Raw genomic sequence first — 17,961 nt, 5'->3', positions numbered from 1 at the left:
ACACAGACAGATGTACACCCTTGTGATAAGGACATGATGACGTTCTAAGACCACATTAGATTGCTCCTGACACTGAATACATTTCATCAAGACACCGAAGACCAACTTTGTCATAGGTAGCTCCTCTACATGTACACACAAATCATCAGCCGATCATGTTTAAACAAATACAACAACAACAACAACATATGGGAGTGCCAAGTCCCTTTTCAACCCTTTACAACCTAACTAGTTGTCAGCTGCCTTTTAAAAGATGTGGGCGAATGTAGATCTCTCGATGCTATTCAGTCACGTTCTCACTCTATCTCACTATATCACGATCTCACTCTCTATCACTCGCTCTCGCTCTCTCTCTCTATCTCTCTCACTCACTCTATCATTCTCACTCTCTCACTGATTCACAACCTGGATTTGATCCACTGGCCACTTACAAACAATGCCTACAAACTGTTCAACTTAACAGGCATTCCCTCCAAATGTGCACACTCAATCATTAGAACAGTTGAGACCCGAATGTCACTCATAAGTTATTATAAGAGCATACAGTTCAAATCACACACAAGACTCGGATATGGAAAGTGACACACAGGCCCATACAAATTCAACTCAGGGTTCATAGAGTAGCATCAATCTGGGGACTTCAGTCATTAAAGCTATTCCTTACAAAAGACCTGCCCAATCCAACACAGGGGACAGCCAATATATTATTATAGTACATACCCTGTTGTTTTTTAAAATGATTTGCAAATAGATTTTTATATTAAAATATATTACTTAAAATATATTACTTTATTTAACTTGTCAGACATGAAAAACAAGTTCTGATCATTTAGTTTCCATGAGGTGACTTTGGCATATTACCATGGAAATAGTTTCTATAAAACATTCTTTGTAACCATTTAAAATGTCAATTACAAAATAAGATACTTTTCTATCTTAGAACTGTAATCACCGCGCACATTCATACCATCGTGCTTAAATGCAGTGGTTCGCAAACGGTTTCAGTCAGGGTCAGCACCACACCTTTGAAAACAAAGAAAACATTTGATTTGTATCCTCTTCCTTTAACTGTATATGTTCCATCCTTACGCGTCCCCCTCAATCCCCACACACAGTCTGAGAGCCGCTGCTTTAATGTCCGGTATGTGTGCTCAATTGTACCTCTCTCTCACACAGTAAACCGAAGCATGTCATTCTGAATGATTCCATGACGGTCCAGCATTTAGCGTTTCAACACAACTTAACATTTTTGTTGTTGTCCCCCCCCCCCCCCCCCCCCCCCCCCCCCCTCTGAGGTAAAGTATAAACCCTTTTGTAACAAAACAGTGGGATATGCTCAAGCAAAGTACACACACCAAGCTAGAGAATGAACACATATCTAGCTCCAAGATTTGCCCACGTATTTGCAAGGCAGAAATAGATATATTTTTTTAAAGTTAAAATGTTCTCTGCGTGTCTTTGAGCCATGAGGGGAACACACACACCGGGGGAACTATACTGAACCGTCTGTGTTCAGAAAGCTGAAGAGCTGGTGGAAGTAGGACGTGGAACGCGGCCCTATCCTCTCTCACCGTGCTTAACCCTTGTGCTGCCTTCGGGTCACATGACCCAAAGGTTCATAACGAACCATCATTGTGTTTACCTGATTTTACCCAATACAAAAACAAATAAAAATAATTTTATTTTAACATTTGCAATGTGGGGGGTCTGAGACAGCCCGACGGTTAAAAGAAAATGCTTCACTTTGTTTTTGTATGCGGTTAAGTTGTCGCAATACGACGGTGGGTCACAATGACTGATGGGTCAGAATGACCCGAAGATAACACAAGGGTTAAGTGCTCTACACCACGATACTACCCGTTATGTACGCGTGAGGGCCTGTCCAGTGCTTTGCCCTGAAACTCTAGAGTACAAACGAGGCCATATGCAATCCTTATAAAACCGGTAGTTTCTCATTGAAAAATAGAGATGTCTCTATTCTATTAGAATATATTTAGCAAAACTGTGATTTACAGAACGGTCAACTAAAATCGTAGAAATCTGTTATACTTCTGACACTTACACGCACACATTACAAATGTGATGTGGAACAAATGATGATCACAGACTCCTTACTACTCCTTCACTACACCACAGAGACCAGGGGGCAGTCTACATAACAACATTGTCGTTATGTTCTATAAAAATAACATTCCATATTTTGTTTCTCGTCCTTTAAAAAAAATCTACACTATCTTTAAAAATATATATATACTGTAGCACAATAAGCCTACCCATGTGCAAATATTGCCAAATGAAATTCTGAAAAAGACTGTGCTGCTCAAAATGGCTACCAAACATTGCAATACACAACCGTCGTTCATTCTCTCTCTCAGATAGAATAGGCGAAATAATGTCATCCAGTGTTGTAGGTTATACGTTATGGCGGCTGTGCGTCACCAAGGCAACAGGTTCTTATTGACGGTGAATGGCCTGATTGGGGCAGGTTGTGCCATGGTGCATTGAAAGGTGAAATTCTTAAACATAACATCGATCTGCCAATCTTTTCCTTTTAGAATTTTACCGTACCACTAAACAGGAGACACAGAGTTTCGAAGGACCGATGCAATCATCGTGGCAGAAGGCCCCACATCCTTTACAGATGATCATGGCCTTGAGGCGGCAGTAACATTTAGACTGGACGTTCTCCATCCCGGGGCCCTCCATGAAGCCATGCTCTGGGGACGCCTCTCTCTGGCCGCTGGGGTCCAAGGGGTGGCCGGCTGGTATGGTGGTGACCGTCACCGAGAAAGACATGACACTGCCCGTGGCGCCCCCGCCGTCCCCCGACACGGAGGGGGAGGAGCCGGGGCTGGCGGCGGCCTGGAGGGCCTGAGGTACGGACACGTTGAGGGTGCCTCCGTAGCACGAGCCCACCACTTCCTGATTGTCTGGCGTTCTCTGGGGTTGAAAGGCAGCCAATGGGCCCTGGTGCCTGGGCTCCGTGGCCCCGGCGACTGCGGCCGCGTGATATGGCTCGGGATTTCCCTGCTTGCAGAGGTCCAGGGTCCTCCGGGCTGACTGAGCGATGGGGCTGGTTTCTTTGGCTCTCGTCGAGGTGCCGTTGTTCCCCGCCACGCCCCCGTTGTCGGACCCGTCCGCCGGACAGCCTGAAGCAGGCAGAGACTCAGACTTGACTCTGGAGCAGAGCTGGATGGCCGGAGCCTCCAAACACCCCTGCTGCTCCGACTTCACTCCAGGACGGTTCTTCCCGGCCGGCTCATCTCCTGCCGTCTCCTCAGGGCGCTCCCTCTTCAGGGTCGCCAGCGACAGGGTCACTGTGGGAGACAAGAGAGACCTCCTGCTGCTCTCTGACCCTCTGCCGTAGGTGGACACATTGAGGAGGTAGTGTCCCGTCATGGCAGGCCTGGCCGTCCGTTTCCGCCCCAGGAAACCCACGCAGAACCGGGGCCGGTCCTGGGACTCATCAGACGGGCCCAGCTGGAGGGAAGAGTACCGGGGGGGCTGGGGGCCCATGGGGGGCTGGGGGCCCATGGGGGGCTGGGGGCCCATGGGGGGCTGGGGGCCCATGGGGGGCTGGGGGCCCATGCCCCTGTAAGGCTGGCCGTGCTGGGCCTTCTGCATCAGGGTCTGGACGATCTGCTCCTGGGTCTCCTTGTCAGGCATTTCCCTCTGCTGACGAGTGAACTCTGAGAAAGAACCGGATCTTCCTGGGACACCTGACTGGCTGGAGACTGGAGAGTCAGCCTTACTGACGTCCTCCCCAGGGGTGAGGTACCGGCCGCCACTTCTGGTGCCGGTGGTAACCAGCATCATTTTCCCTTTATCTCCAGAGGAAGGGGTGGCGCCCATCTTGGCTTCCGTCTTGGCCAGCGGCTTTGGGAGGATCTTCTCTATGGGGACCTCCTTCCCCTGGAGGAGCTGTGTGACCAGAGGGTTGTTGGCCGGGATGAACAAAGTGGACCTGGTTGAAAAGCCTCCAGAGGTAGAGACTGACTGGACCACCGGAGGGTTAGGAGCCTTGAGAACGTTCTGGGCCGAACCGGAGCTGGTGCTGTTCTCCGAGGGACCTCTCTGTGGGCCATCTCCAGGGAGGACGGCCCTGCTGGTGTTCTGTGTCTGAGAGGAACGGGGGTCAAAGTGCCCTGAGGGGCAGGACGATGCCACAGACAGCGGGCTGGGGACACCGCTGCCGGGCGGCGGCCTGGATGATGGCTCTGCCGGCGCTGGGCTGTGGGCGTGTGGGGGTCCAGGGGAGGCAGTGGGGGTCGGGGGTGGTCTCTGCTCTGCGCCACCTCCTCCTGGCCCCGGCCCTGGCACGGCTCCTGTTGAGGAGGAGGAGACGGAGGCGGTGGCGGCACGCAGGGCCCGGGCCAACTGGGCTTTAGCCTTGATGTCGGCCAGGGTGCGTGCGCCTGTGCGGCCAGGGCTGCTGAGGGGGGCAGGGAGAGGGGCGCAGGGGGACACCTGGCTCGGCGATAGAGGGACAGAAACGAGTCGAGACACGGGAATCTGTGAAAAACAAGCAAACAAACAGAGGAGGCGTTGGAAAGGGCAAGGCAAGGAATGCACAGACCTAGTGGCAGAAGCTGCATTCTAACATCTTCTTATTCCGTCACGGGACACTTCGGTAAACAAACTGTTGAGGGCAGGGCTCAGATTCCACTACAGATATGGGTTACCTTCAGTGGAGGCACTCTATGTGCTTCAGCTACTGCAGGGTCAGGAGGGTTCTGGGTGGACGGAGGCACTCTAGCCTTTTTCTCCAGGGTCAGCTCCAGCTCCTGCTCACTGGAGGACTTCCTCTTCAGGGCCTCAGGACACGGGGAGGGCGGGACAGGAGAGGCCAAAGGAGGAGAGGCCAGGACAGGGGAGGCCGGGATAGGAGAGGCCAGGACAGGGGAGGCTGGGACTGGAGAGGCCAGGACAGGAGAAGCTGGGACTGGAGAGGCCAGGACAGGAGAGGCAGGCAAAGGGGAGGCCAGGACAGAGGAGGTCAGGACAGGAGAAGCAGGCAAAGGGGAGGCCAGGACAGAAGAGGCAGGCAAAGGGGAGGCCAAGACAGGGGAGGCCAGGACAGAGGAGGCCAGGACAGGGGAGGCCAGGACAGGAGAGGCCAGGACAGGAGAGGCCAGGACAGGAGAGGCCAGGACAGGGGAGGCCAGGACAGGGGAGGCCAGGACAGGAGAGGCCAGGACAGGGGAGGCCAGGACAGGGGAGGCCAGGACAGGGGAGGCCAGGACAGGGGAGGCCAGGACAGGAGAGGCCAGGACAGGGGAGGCCAGGACAGGAGAGGCCAGGACAGGAGAGGCCAGGACAGGAGAGGCCAGGACAGGGGAGGCCAGGACAGAGGAGGCCAGGACAGAAGAGGCTAGGACAGAAGAGGCCAGGACAGAGGAGGCCAGGACAGAGGAGGCTGGGACAGGGGAGACTAGGACAGAGGAGGCCAGGACAGAGGAGGTCAGGACAGGAGAGTACTGGACAGTGGCACCCTCCTCCTCATTTACACTGGGCTGTTTCACAAACGCAGACCGGTGCTTCTGGGGGCGGGCTTCTAGAAGGTTCTGCTTCGTAGGGGATGGGGGCAGCTGAGGCTTCTCCTTCTTAACCTGCTCCTTGTCAGACGGGGTCACCTCCATGCCCTCCTCCCCTCCCCGTCTTCGAGGGGGAGCTGCTTCCATCACCGCGTGCCTGGTTGAAGCTCTGGTCTGGATCTTCTCAATGTTGAACGCTGGCCGAGTCTTCTCCGCTACCTTTGGTGGGACCTGCTTCTCCTCAGTGGGCTTAGGAGGCTCTGCAGACGGCGGCGATGATCTCAGCTTCCTGGCTTCAGTCTCGGCCTGGCTGCTGTTCTTGGAGGCCTTGGGGGCGTCTGGTGCTTGGACCGCGGGGCTGGGCTGGGGAGGAGACCGGGGCCTGGCTGGGTCAGGAGGCCGGGACCTGGCTGGGTCAGGAGGCCGGGACCTGGCTGGGTCAGGAGGCCGGGGTCTGGCTGGGTCAGGAGGCCGGGGTCTGGCTGGGTCAGGAGGTGACACATCAGCCTCGGTCAGCTCCTTAGACTCCTCATAGCTGAGGCCAGAACTAATGAGACAGAAAGAGAAAGTTATAGGGAGATGTAAAGTGTAGGGGGAGGGATAGAGAGAGCAGGAGCAGAATATCTTTACATTTTGTTTACAGAGGAAAATCCGAATGTGTGCGGTCAGGGATTTACACTGTCCCAGGGGTGACTCACTTTTCACCATAGTAGTTCTCAAAGAATCTCTCCTTCCAGTGCTCCACCTTCTTCTCCTTCTCAATCTCCTGTCGCATCCTGAGCTGCAGCTCTGGGGCAAACTCACCTGTGTGTGTGTGTTGGGGGGGGGGGGGGTTAAAGATAGAGTGGGTTAGGGTCAAGGTTAGGGGGTTAGGATTAGGATTGAGATCGGAAAACACAGAGAAGCAGACATTAACATCCAGATACAGCAAGTCATTTCACTGTTTGTTTATCTGCCCAATGGAGGAGGCCATACCGACCTTCTGCCAGTCTCTCCTTCCAGGACTGGGCTGCGGACGTGAAGAACTCGTTGTTCAAGGCTGAGCTGGTGACCTTCAGCAGGTGGCCGTCCATGCAAGCCTGGGGACGGTAGAGAAACGTGAAGGCCCTTCCTCACCCCTAATCATCATTATCCTCCACAGTGACCACACTCCAAAGCACAGGCAACAACAGCAGTAGTAACCGTACAATAGATAACCATACTTATATCTGACATCCGACAACTGGACGTACCAAGAAGTTAAAAACGAAAACAGGCTGTCAAAAGTGCATTCATCCAGTCATCAAAACCCGAACGTCAAATCTTGATTCGTTGTTAACTGCAGTGTCAAAAATAGCTTTACAGGTGCCCACGGATGTCAACAAACGACAGATAACCACACATCCTCATCCAAGGTGAGGGGAAAAACTCCCTCCGAATCCACATGAAGCGTTTTGGTTGGTAGGAACCCACCTGCTGGTCCACCTGTGGGAGCATCTGAAGCAGCTTCTGCTGGCAGTCTGCGGGCAGCACGGAGAACGTGTGCTTGTTGAGGAGGGCTCGGAGGTTGGTGTTGACCAGGATGGAGTCTGGGGTCTCCACATCGATCTCTGCACACTTGGTACGTTTTAGTTGACCTAACGCCCAACGCAGGAGGAGTGTTAAGAAGAGGCTCACGTAGCATTAGACACTGAAGTACCCCGCCTTGATCCATGAGAAGAGCAAAATCGAGATATCGCAGACCGATGCCCACTGAACCAACTGGTGTTGGATACTGAGAACACCGTGGTTTGTTCATCCAAAGACTCCGATCTGGTCGTCTTTATTGACTAGAGCAGACATGTTTCAAGAGCACAAGAAATGGAGAAGACATTTGTAATTTCCTCACCGAGGAGAGCCGAGCCCCGGGTGTGGCTGCGTGTGCTTACGTGCGCTCAGCCTGCTCGACCTCTGGGACATGTTCCTGGCTCCGGCGGAGTGACACGCCTCCGCTCGGACCGAGGAGGAGGAGCTGGAGGTGGAGTTCTGGGGACTGGCCGGGCTGCCCTCCGCCTGTTTGGGCTCCCACGCTGCTGACGGTGGGAACGACCATCATGTTGTGTGGATTTAACGACAAGTGCTAATTGCGGTAGTAAAACTCTCTCTTTATACTGTGTATGTGACGTGCTACGGTAACAGTGGCAATTTACTTCCCAACACCCTGTTTTTATACTGATCTATATATGACGTGCAAGATAAGATCTAGTACACTGTGGTATGACAGACATGCATACGCTGAAATAACAGGTTTTTGAAGAGGCCGGGAGTTTCACTGCAGACATGATGTCGCTTCCTTATTTTGAAAGTGTACATCTGCCAATCGTAAGAGCAGCAAGATATGTCTCAGCCGTCTAAGGGAGCGGAGCCATAAACAGGAAATGACATCATCGTCACCTACCGTTCTTGGTGGCCATGGAGTCCGCCATGTCTTTGACGGTCTTCAGCGTCAGCCTGGGGCTGGAGGAGGCGGGCATTCCTCCCTGCCGCCGCTGGTTCCTCTGCTGTCTCAAGGCCTGTCACGCACCCAAGGAGACGAGGACAAGGGAATTGACCCAACAGTTTGGAACGTGTGGCGAGCTGCAGTTGAAATCAAGCTGTGTAAAGTGAATGTTCCATTCCCAGCATACGCCTTTTTTCGTTTGTCCTTCATCCTAATAAGAACATGTGGTTCAGATGGAAACCAAGCACAAGCAGTCTCTCCTGTTCCTCACCTTGCAGCCAAATCTTCAACTGACTACGCGATGAGGCTCGCTTTCGCCTAATAAACCGACAAATGAGTCCGACACAGCTAAATCCTCCACAACGGAGCAGATGGAATGAGTTACGATTGGTGCGATCAAGTCAAATCTAATTATATGGAACACAAAAGGCAAGGAGCAGCCAATAGAAAAATCTTGGGAGCTGTGGATTACGAGAATGTTAATAAAACCGGCCACAAATGTTCTTCAGACACCCCACTGTTCTCAAATACCTTGTGAGAGATGTTTAAGGAACACAGGCCTCCTGTAATTTACTTTATGACCAGGATAAAGGCCAAGTCTTGAAGGCTGATCAAACCGAATTCCACATATATTTACACTGAAACTCTAGCCCAAACAACAAATAAAATCATACAATTGGTCCTGAATGATGGGAAAACCTCCAGTACAAACACAACCTGTATCACGCATACAAAGCATGCTATGGCGTTCTCTTACTAGCTCCCTGAACACAACATGAAAACACATTGGCTTTCCGACATCCTCTCAGGGGAAATGCACATGAAGTCTAGCATAGAGGCTAGCAGAGGGGCACCCCTGGGTAACAGGAAGTAAGGGCTGAACAGAGAACACCACCAATGTGACGTCCTTCCGGTACCTGTTTCAGAGCCTTCTTGCTGTGTTTCTGCGAGGGGGAGATGAGCTTGCCGGTGGTGACCGAGGGGGACGAGCAGCGAGGCTGTGGCGACGACGGCTGGGACTGCAGCTTGGAGGGCACTAGGACCACACAGCACAAACAAACACATGCCTCAGCCAACAAGCACTCTCACCAACTCCAACAGTATTCGCAGGTAACACTAGATCCAAGTACTTGTAATGAGATGCTTATTAACATTAATACGTGTTAATAAAACGATGTAAGTGTAAATCATATTGGTTAGGGTGAGTGTTATCGAAAAATGAGATGAGGGTTAATAGGTAACAAGGCCTTTTGTAAAGAGGCTTGTTAACATTAATATGTGTTAACAAGACTTACTAACTTACAAAGCGTTAACCTGGATCTAATGAGCTACCGTACTCACAAAACGTGCATCTTTGGTTCGAACGACGAAACGTACTTTCAACAAGTTCAAACGGTTACATACATTTACAGATTACAATTGGACCCGTTCACGACAACGCACACTAAACTAGTGTCCCAACGGTTATTTCCTGTTCTCTATAGTTCTTTCACTCACCGTTGTACCAATTGACCAATTTTCCAATTGCATCAATTTTCTTTTGTCGTTTTTTTAGCATTTGCTCCGTTTGTAGGTTTGCAGTGATAATATGAAAAAAAACTAAAGAAGAAGAACAGACCCACTGGCACAGTGTGCTGAAGTGCGGATGCTTGCTCCACAGTTCGTTAACTTTCTCATACACTGTATGCATGTGAGGAAGTGGTAGAAGAAAAAAAAAAATCTGTTTCCTGTTTTAACAGTCACTAAATGATCAAGTGACAAACAAGCTTCCCCGGAGAAACGCTGTCATCTGTACTCATAGGAGCCTTCACACCAAGACACAGCCAGGTGTAATGTGGAAACACGCACAAACACACTCAAACAATGAAAGCATTCTGTTTTGGGCTCTTTTCCTCGAAACGCACACGCATGCTGTTTAGGCGCGCGCGCGCACACACACACACACACACACACACACACACACACACACACACACACACACACACACACACACACACACCACCATAACGTAAGACAGGATGAAAGCCTTGGTACCTCGTCTTCTCCACCCTCCCCTCCTGCCCTCCTGGTTGTTGCTGCTGTGGTTGTTCTCGGTGCTCTGGGAGTCTGACAGATCATCACTGCTCTCGTCAGACCCCTCCTCAGACAGCTCTTTCACCACATCGGAGGTGTCCTTCTGCGTCAAACGCACCAAGGTAACACTTCAGATCACAGGCTCCACTTAAAAAGCTGAATGCGTTTATAAGCAATAGGTGTGCCAGTTTGAGTTTATCTACTGTTCCTTTTCAACCAAATGCTGAGAAATAACATAACTGATATTGTGATTGTTATTGACTATTTGCATTTAGGATTATTTGTGTTCACTTTTCAAGTACAACCAATGTGCATGAATGTGTATGAAACATTTTCAATTGTCTTTTTGATCACATTGTGGCTAGGGCTAACCTTTAGTGTGTAGACTCCCATTCTCCCGGGAACCTTGTAGAAGATGCCCTCCTCCCCGCGAGAGTTAGTGTGGAGCATTGCATTCAGGCATGCCAGGGGGGAGGTCCCGCTAGGTAACAGGACAGACACATTATGAGACGACTGCTACCCAGAGACACAGGCTTCAGGAGAGAGAGAGGGAGGAAGAGAAAGAGACAGAGAGAAAGGGAGGGGGGGAGAGAGAGAGAGAGGCCTGTTTCAATAATTCAATAATAATTCATTTAAAGGCACAATGTTTGGCCCCCAAATGTTTGGCCCCCAAACATTGTGCCTTTTAATGAATACTTTCTAACTGCAGAATAAATGCTACTTTATTTGTCACTCCTGTACTGTGTTATGAAGTAGCCCATCTCGCTTGTGTTATGCTGTTCTGTTGTAAAATATCAAGCATAAAACAGGGCAACTATTAACAGCACAGTGAGTGAAGTTTGACTCAGTGACATTCTCTAAGTAAATTGAGTTGTTTGATACATTTACATTTAGTCATTAAGCAGACGCTCTTATCCAGAGCGACTTACAGTAAGTACAGGGACATTCACCCGAGGCAAGTAGGGTGAATCGCCTTGCCCAAGGACACATTGTCATTTTGCACAGCCAGGAATCGAACCGGCAACCGAAGCGGCAACCTTCTGATTAGTAGCCCGATTCCCTAACCGCTCAGCCATCTGACTCCCCTGATATAACTTTATATGAAAAATGCCTCTAAGATAAAATTGACTTTATATCCTATTAATATGAGCAGTAAGAATCGAGATATAGTAAAACATTTAAATACTGCCATGACAGCACAGGAGATAGTGAAGGAGTGAGTCAAGGACATCCCAATTCAGTTACTGTGGGCTTGCAGTCATACTGGATGTCTATTACTTTTGCACAATAACGCAAGAGAAATGACAAACATAACACCTGTGTTTACAAACACCTGCATTAGAAGTCTAGGGCTTCTGAGACCAAAATCTGTCACAAATCTTTAGCATCAATGTACCTTACATGCAGTGTTTATCAAGGACTTATATAGATAGATATGTTCATGTTAATACCATGCAAAAGGTATGTTACAACATAATCAAACCAGACATTATAGTGAGTTGGTTATGGTATGGGGCTAGCTTTTCTTACCTTCTGGATGACAACAGTGAAATTGAAACGAAAAGAAATAAAATAATTAGAGTTTGTGTGAATGTAATTATTTCCACTATGAAAAGAAATAAAAAGGAAAGCAAAAAAGCCATCAATCAGACTCTCATTAACATAACTGTGAGAACATGTGAATCAAAGAATCAAAAAACACAGCAAAGAAGAACAAACTAATAACTAGAGAGGGTACAATTTCTGGGAAAATTGTAGGGTGTGCTTGCTTGCTTCGGTTGCACAGGGGTCCGTTTTTGGATGACATTTTTACAACTGATATTTCTGTATATTTTATATAAAAATGCATACTTATTATTCATAAAGATTACATAGATTTAAAAGATTTTTTTTTGCTGCTCATTTACAACTGAAAATACGAGTGAAGTGTAGAATGAAATAGATGTCTTCTCATTTCCCCTGCAAGAGGCAGCCTCATCGTTGAATCAAAACGAATACATTTGGCAGACCGGTGTAAAAATTGACCTAATCTCTATGACTTAAACGTCCTTTTAAGGTTTTCCCTTCTCGTGACATTTTAAGGCATTTAGCCTACTCATATTGCATTCATTCATGAATAAAGAACCCCCTTTGAAGATTATTCTACGACGTTACCGGCAGTAGAAGATGGAATCACGATTCAAACAGTACCATCTGCTAATTGAAAATATACCCCCAAAAACGTAAATAAGCTTGACATTTATTTAGTGAAAAATCGCTTTCATAAAAAGCTCACTGGTAGCGATCATTGTCAGTAACAACGCCAAGTGCGATATAGCCCTGTGTGGAGAAGCTGCCCCGGTAAATTGTACAGTACAGTACACTACTGCTGTGTTCGTCTTGGTAGCGATTGCGTTGGTTGAATTTGATTTAGCGTTCCGTTGTACGGTTTAGGCTGAAATTAATTATTTTCATGAACAGATTGACAAAGTTTAGGCTGTGGCAATGAAGTTAAGGTTAGTAGTTAGATAGACTTTTGATTTAAGTAAGGGGAGTGCCGAACATGTTCTGTCACCGTTTGACTTCCTACAGCTGTGTAGATGTTTTTGTAGTGTGTCTCGCGTAAGCTACAGCGTTGCAGTGAGCTACACTGGTTTGAAACCACAGGTAATGATAATTTCACCCACAAATCGTTTACTTGTAATGTAATGTCATAATAAATCCTACAACGAAAATGTATTTGTGAGGAATGTTTATTTTAACGATTGAAAACAGATGCATCATAGACCACTGTAGTATGTGTTGCCCGGCCAACAGAGGCTAATGTCGTGATGCTAATGCGTCAGTGACATAGTAGACTACTGTTTCCGAAAATAGATGTATTTCCTTAATAAAATCAGCTTATATTGTACATTACACGTCACAATTGTGTGTCATATCACAAAGTACAATTAGTAAATAGTTATCACCCTGGCCTCTTTGCTTGTGGCGTTTCTGCAGCTCCCTTGCAGTAAAGCAGTTAGCTTAGCTATCTCCCAGAAGTTAACGAGCTGCTAAACTAATGTTCTGCTAGAGGTAGTCACGCGAGTTTTCGTGACATTAGAGACGTAAGTAGCGTCATTGACTGTGGCTAGCAAGTTAGCCACCGTTAGCTTCACTTTTTGCCACAAAAACTTAATTTCCACTTAAACCATGCAACGGAACGTAAATCCCAATAGAAGCAACTCAATCGCTACCAAGACGAAACTTTTGACACCTAGGTTGTCTATGTAGGCCAAATATTGACTGAGTTTTAGGGGGGCAAAAAGAAATAATAACTAGAGAGGGTACAATTTCTGGGGAAATTGTAGGGTGTGCTTGCTTTCGTCAGTTGCACAGGGGTCCGTTTTTGAATGAAATTTTTACAACTGATATTTCTGTATATTTTATATAAAAATGCATACTTATTATTTATAAAGATTACATAGATTTAAAAGCTTCTTTTTTGCTGCTCATTTACAACTAAAAATACGAGTGAAGTGTAGAATGAAATAGATGTCTTCTCATTTCCCCTGCAAGAGGCAGCCTCATCATTGAATCAAAACGAATAAATATGGCAGACCGGTCTAAAAATTGACCCAATCTCTATGACTTAAACGTCCTTTTAAGTTTTTCCCTTCTCATGATATTTTCAGGCATTTAGCCTACTCATTGCATGGTTGGACAGGGGTCCGTTTTTTAATGACATTTTTACAACTGATATTTCTGTATTTTATATAAAAATGCATACTTATTATTTTTGCTGCTCATTTACAACTGAAAAAGTTTTTCCCTTCTCGTGATATTTTCATGCATTTAGCCTACTCATTTGCATTCATTCATTAATAAAGAACCCCCTTTGAAGATTATTCTACGACGTTACCGGCAGTAGAAGATGGAATCGCGATTCAAACAGTATCATCTGCTGACTGTAAATATGCCCCCCAAAACGTAAATAAGCTTGACATGTATTTAGTGGAAAATCGCTCATTCATAAAAAGCTCACTGGTAGCGATCATTGTCAGTAACAACGCCAAGTGCGATATAGCCCTGTGTGGAGAAGCTGCCCCGGTAAATTGTACTACTACAGTACAGTACTAGACTACTGCTGTGTTCGTCTTGGTAGCGATTGCGTTGGTTGAATTGGATTTAACGTTCCGTTGTACGGTTTAGGCTGAAATTAATTATTTTCATGAACAGATGGACAACGTTTAGGCTGTGGCAATGAAGTTCAGGTTAGTAGTTAGATAGACTTTTGATTTAAGTAAGGGGAGTGCCGAACATGTTCTGTTGCCGTTTGACTTTCTAAACAGCTGTGTAGATGTTTTTGTAGTGTCTCGCGTAGGCTACAGCGTTGCAGTGAGCTACACTGGTTTGAAACGACAGGTAATGATAATTTCACCCACAAATCGTTTACTTGTAATCTAATGTCATAATAAATCCTACAACGAAAACGTATTTGTGAGGAATGTTTATTTTAACGATTGAAAACAGATGCATCATAGACCACTGTTATGTGTTGCCCGGGCAACAGAGGCTAATGTCATGATGCTAATACTTCAGTGAAATAGTAAACTACTGTTTCCGAAAGTAGATGTACTTCCTTAATAATATCAGCTTATATTGTACATTACACATCACAATTGTGTGTCATATCACAAAGTAAAATTAGTAAATAGTTATCACCCTGGCCTCTTTGCTTGTGGCGTTTCTGCAGCTGCCTTGCAGTAAAGTAGTTAGCTTAGCTATCTCCCAGAAGTTAACGAGCTGCTAAACTAATGTTCTGCTAGAGGTAGTCACGCGAGTTTTCGTGACGTTAGTGACGTAGTGACGTTAGTAACGTCAGTGACTGTGGCTAGCAAATTAGCCACCGTTAGCTTCACTTTTCGCCACAAAAACTTAACCTAAGTCTAAACCATGCAACGGAACGTAAATCCCAATACAAGCAACTCAATCGGTACCAAGACGAAACTTTTGACACCTAGGTTGTCTATGTAGGCCAAATATTGACTGAGTTTTAGGGGGGCAAAAAGAATAATAAAAATAATAATATATATGTGAGAGAACAAAGGTTGTGCCCTTGCCGAAGGCAAAGCACACCCAACTAGAGAGGGTACAATTTCTGGGGAAATTGTAGGGTGTGCTTGCTTGCGTCGGTTGGACAGGGGTCCGTTTTTTAATGACATTTTTACAACTGATATTTCTGTATTTTATATAAAAATGCATACATATTATTTTTGCTGCTCATTTACAACTGAAAAAGTTTTTCCCTTCTCGTGATATTTTCATGCATTTAGCCTACTCATTGCATTCATTCATTAATAAAGAACCCCCTTTGAAGATTATTCTACGACGTTACCGGCAGTAGAAGATGGAATCGCGATTCAAACAGTACCATCTGCTAACTGAAAATATGCCCCCCAAAACGTAAATAAGCTTGACATTTATTTAGTGGAAAATCGCTCATTCATAAAAAGCACACTGGCAGCGATCATTGTCAGTAACAACGCAAAATGCGATATAGCCCTGTATGGAGAAGCTGCCCCGGTAAATTGTACTACTACGGTACAGTACTAGACTACTGCTGTGTTCGTCTTGGTACTGTAGCGATTGCGTTGGTTGAATTGGATTTAACGTTCCGTTGTACGGTTTAAGCTGAAATTAATTATTTTCATGAACAGATTGACAACGTTTAGGATGTGGCAATGAAGTTCAGGTTAGTAGTTAGATAGACTTTTGATTTAAGTAAGGGGAGTGCCGAACATGTTCTGTCGCCGTTTGACTTCCTAAACAGCTGTGTAGTGTAGATGTTTTTGTAGTGTGTCGCGTAAGCTACAGCGTTGCAGTGAGCAACACTGGTTTGAAACCACAGGTAATGATTTGAATTTCACCAACAAATCGTTTACTAATGTCAGAATAAATCCTACAACGAAAATGTATATGTGAGGAATGTTTATTTTAACGATTGAAAACAGATACATCATAGACCACTGTAGTATGTGTTGGCCGGGCAACACAGGCTAATGTCATGATGCTAATACTTCAGTGAAATAGTAGACTACTGTTTCCGAAAGTAGATGTACTTCCTTAATAATATCAGCTTATACTGTACATTACACATCACAATTGTGTGTCATATCACAAAGTAAAATGAGTAAATAGTTATCACCCTGGCCTCTTTGCTTGTGGCGTTCCTGCAGCTGCCTTGCAGTAAAGCTATAGTTAGCCTAGCTATCCCCCAAGTTAACAGATGCGAAACGAATGTTCTGCCAAAGGTAGTCACGCGTGTTTTCGTGACGTTAGTGACGTTAGTAACGTCAGTGACTGTGGCTAGCAAATTAGCCACCATTAGCTTCACTTTTCGCCACAAAAACTTAACTTAAGCCCAAACCATGCAACAGAACGTAAATTCCAATAGAAGCAACGCAATCGCTACCAAGAGAACCTTTTGACACCGCCGTTGTGTATGTAGGCCAAATATTGACTGAGTTTTAGGGGGGCGAAAATAAACAATAAATAATATATATGTGAGAGAACAAAGGTTGTGCTCTCGCCGAAGGCTTGAGCACACCCAATAATATATATGTGAGAGAACAAAGGTTGTGCCCTTGCCGAAGGCAAAGCACACCCAATAACGGCTGACAGTTATGGCACCTTTTTTTTTTTTTACCTAATTTCTTTAAGCCTCTCCCTTTGAATGACCTGCAAGATCTCTTTATGGCTCATGGGCGTGTTGGGGTATTTCTCCAATACCTGTAAAAGACAAATTCAACAAAGTTGTTAAACAAATGTTACGACAAATGTTCATCAACCTTTACGATTCACTTTAAACCACTGTAAAGTGTATTCCTGTTCTAATCTTAGATCTACCCGTGCTGAACTGATTCATGAACCCAAAGTCCTGCCCGTGTGTCAAATGGAAACAATCTATCTTACCAGCTATCCTGCTGATATCTATTGAACTGTCAGAAAAGTTCATTGAATTCAACTACATGAAATCTGCTAGCTTACCTTAGCTAGCTAGCTAAATTATACTGCTACCTGCTGGACGGCTACTAAGTTGACAGGGTAAAGCTAACTAGCTAGCTAGATATGGCTCAGCTGACATGCAACTCTAGGTTGAGGCATCTTGCATAAACTAGTGTAAGTCTATTGGAGAGCAATCATTTAACATGTTTCTGGCACTGACAGTGGTGGGCTAAAGACATGTTTTAATATTGTATCAGACATGGATAGCTTATATGTCAAACGTTTCTGTGAAAAAGCTATGGCTACCTAACAGAACTGAATGGCGAGACATACGCTCACGTACTTTAGCTAGCAAGCTAACGAGCATATGTTTACTTTAGAATACTGAGACAGGCGTGTCACGCGCATTAATACTTTTGCCAGGTCTAGCGTGGATTGTCATCACAATATTTTCTTGTCAACTCTCAAGCAAAAGAGCATTTGACACTCATGTGGCCATATAAACAACAGCTTTTTAAGCAACAGTCATGTCTAGCTAAGATGCTAACTGCTTCGTAGACAAGCAGGCCTTGCGTTGTGTACGCAACATCTCCCGTCTGCACCACCAGTGGGTCATGAACTCATAAACACAGTTGTACAAGTGGGAGCGAGAGGGGAAAACAACCACAGCAAACGTTGAATAAACCAGCAATGATACCGTTTTAGCTGCTTCTGCCCACGTCCTCCCCTTCTTTCTCTTCTGTCTCTCCCTCATCGCTGCAGTCTTGAGCAGGGTAGTGTTTGAATTGTAAGTGTTTCTGTTGTTACGTTGAAATGTTGCTTTAGTTACCGCGCAAGACCTGCCGCTTCTGCCATATTGGGCTTACTGTAAGGAGGGTGTCATGTGACCCTGTGAGAAAAACGTCATTTTACTGTACATATGACAGCTGA

The 17,961-nt window shown here is 46.3% G+C and overlaps 1 protein-coding gene across 3 annotated transcripts; it reads right to left on the bottom strand.

The window, feature by feature from the left end:
• Window positions 1-1,282: 1,282 nt before the first annotated feature.
• asxl2 (ASXL transcriptional regulator 2) lies at window positions 1,283-17,897 on the bottom strand. Of its 3 annotated transcripts, none has more exons than XM_062468909.1 (12): window positions 17,729-17,897; window positions 16,733-16,815; window positions 10,438-10,546; window positions 10,027-10,168; window positions 8,910-9,028; window positions 7,951-8,065; window positions 7,442-7,585; window positions 6,987-7,150; window positions 6,514-6,613; window positions 6,233-6,338; window positions 4,683-6,081; window positions 1,283-4,512 (listed from the first exon to the last, which is right to left on the bottom strand). In XM_062468909.1, exons 1-12 carry the CDS (start codon window positions 17,783-17,785, stop codon window positions 2,560-2,562), a joined length of 4,491 nt encoding a protein of 1,496 aa, XP_062324893.1. In that variant the 5' UTR covers window positions 17,786-17,897; the 3' UTR covers window positions 1,283-2,559. The 3 variants fall into 3 exon arrangements, with proteins under 3 accessions (XP_062324893.1, XP_062324894.1, XP_062324895.1); XM_062468910.1 differs by having other exon boundaries at window positions 7,442-7,582; XM_062468911.1 differs by lacking the exons at window positions 10,027-10,168; window positions 10,438-10,546; window positions 16,733-16,815; window positions 17,729-17,897 and adding an exon at window positions 9,490-9,646.
• Between the last annotated feature and the right edge of the window lie 64 nt (window positions 17,898-17,961).

This window comes from Osmerus eperlanus, chromosome 9 (genome assembly GCF_963692335.1).
Source record: "Osmerus eperlanus chromosome 9, fOsmEpe2.1, whole genome shotgun sequence".
NCBI lineage: Eukaryota > Metazoa > Chordata > Actinopteri > Osmeriformes > Osmeridae > Osmerus > Osmerus eperlanus.
The sequence above is the reverse complement of the archived record's forward strand: the minus strand, read 5'-3'. Positions and strand labels throughout refer to the sequence as shown.

What these genes read in the sequence shown, in the direction of transcription:
- asxl2 (XM_062468909.1), bottom strand. Translation starts at nt 17,785, where the DNA reads ATGAGGGAGAGACAGAAGAGAAAGAAGGGGAGGACGTGGGCAGAAGCA. An exon ending in GGGAGGGTGGAGAAGACGAG is followed by an intron (nt 9,029 to 10,026) that starts GTACCAAGGCTT and finishes GTGTGGTCCTAG; the next exon opens with TGCCCTCCAAGCTGCAGTCC. An exon ending in ATAGAGTGCCTCCACTGAAG is followed by an intron (nt 4,513 to 4,682) that starts GTAACCCATATC and finishes TGTTTTTCACAG; the next exon opens with ATTCCCGTGTCTCGACTCGT.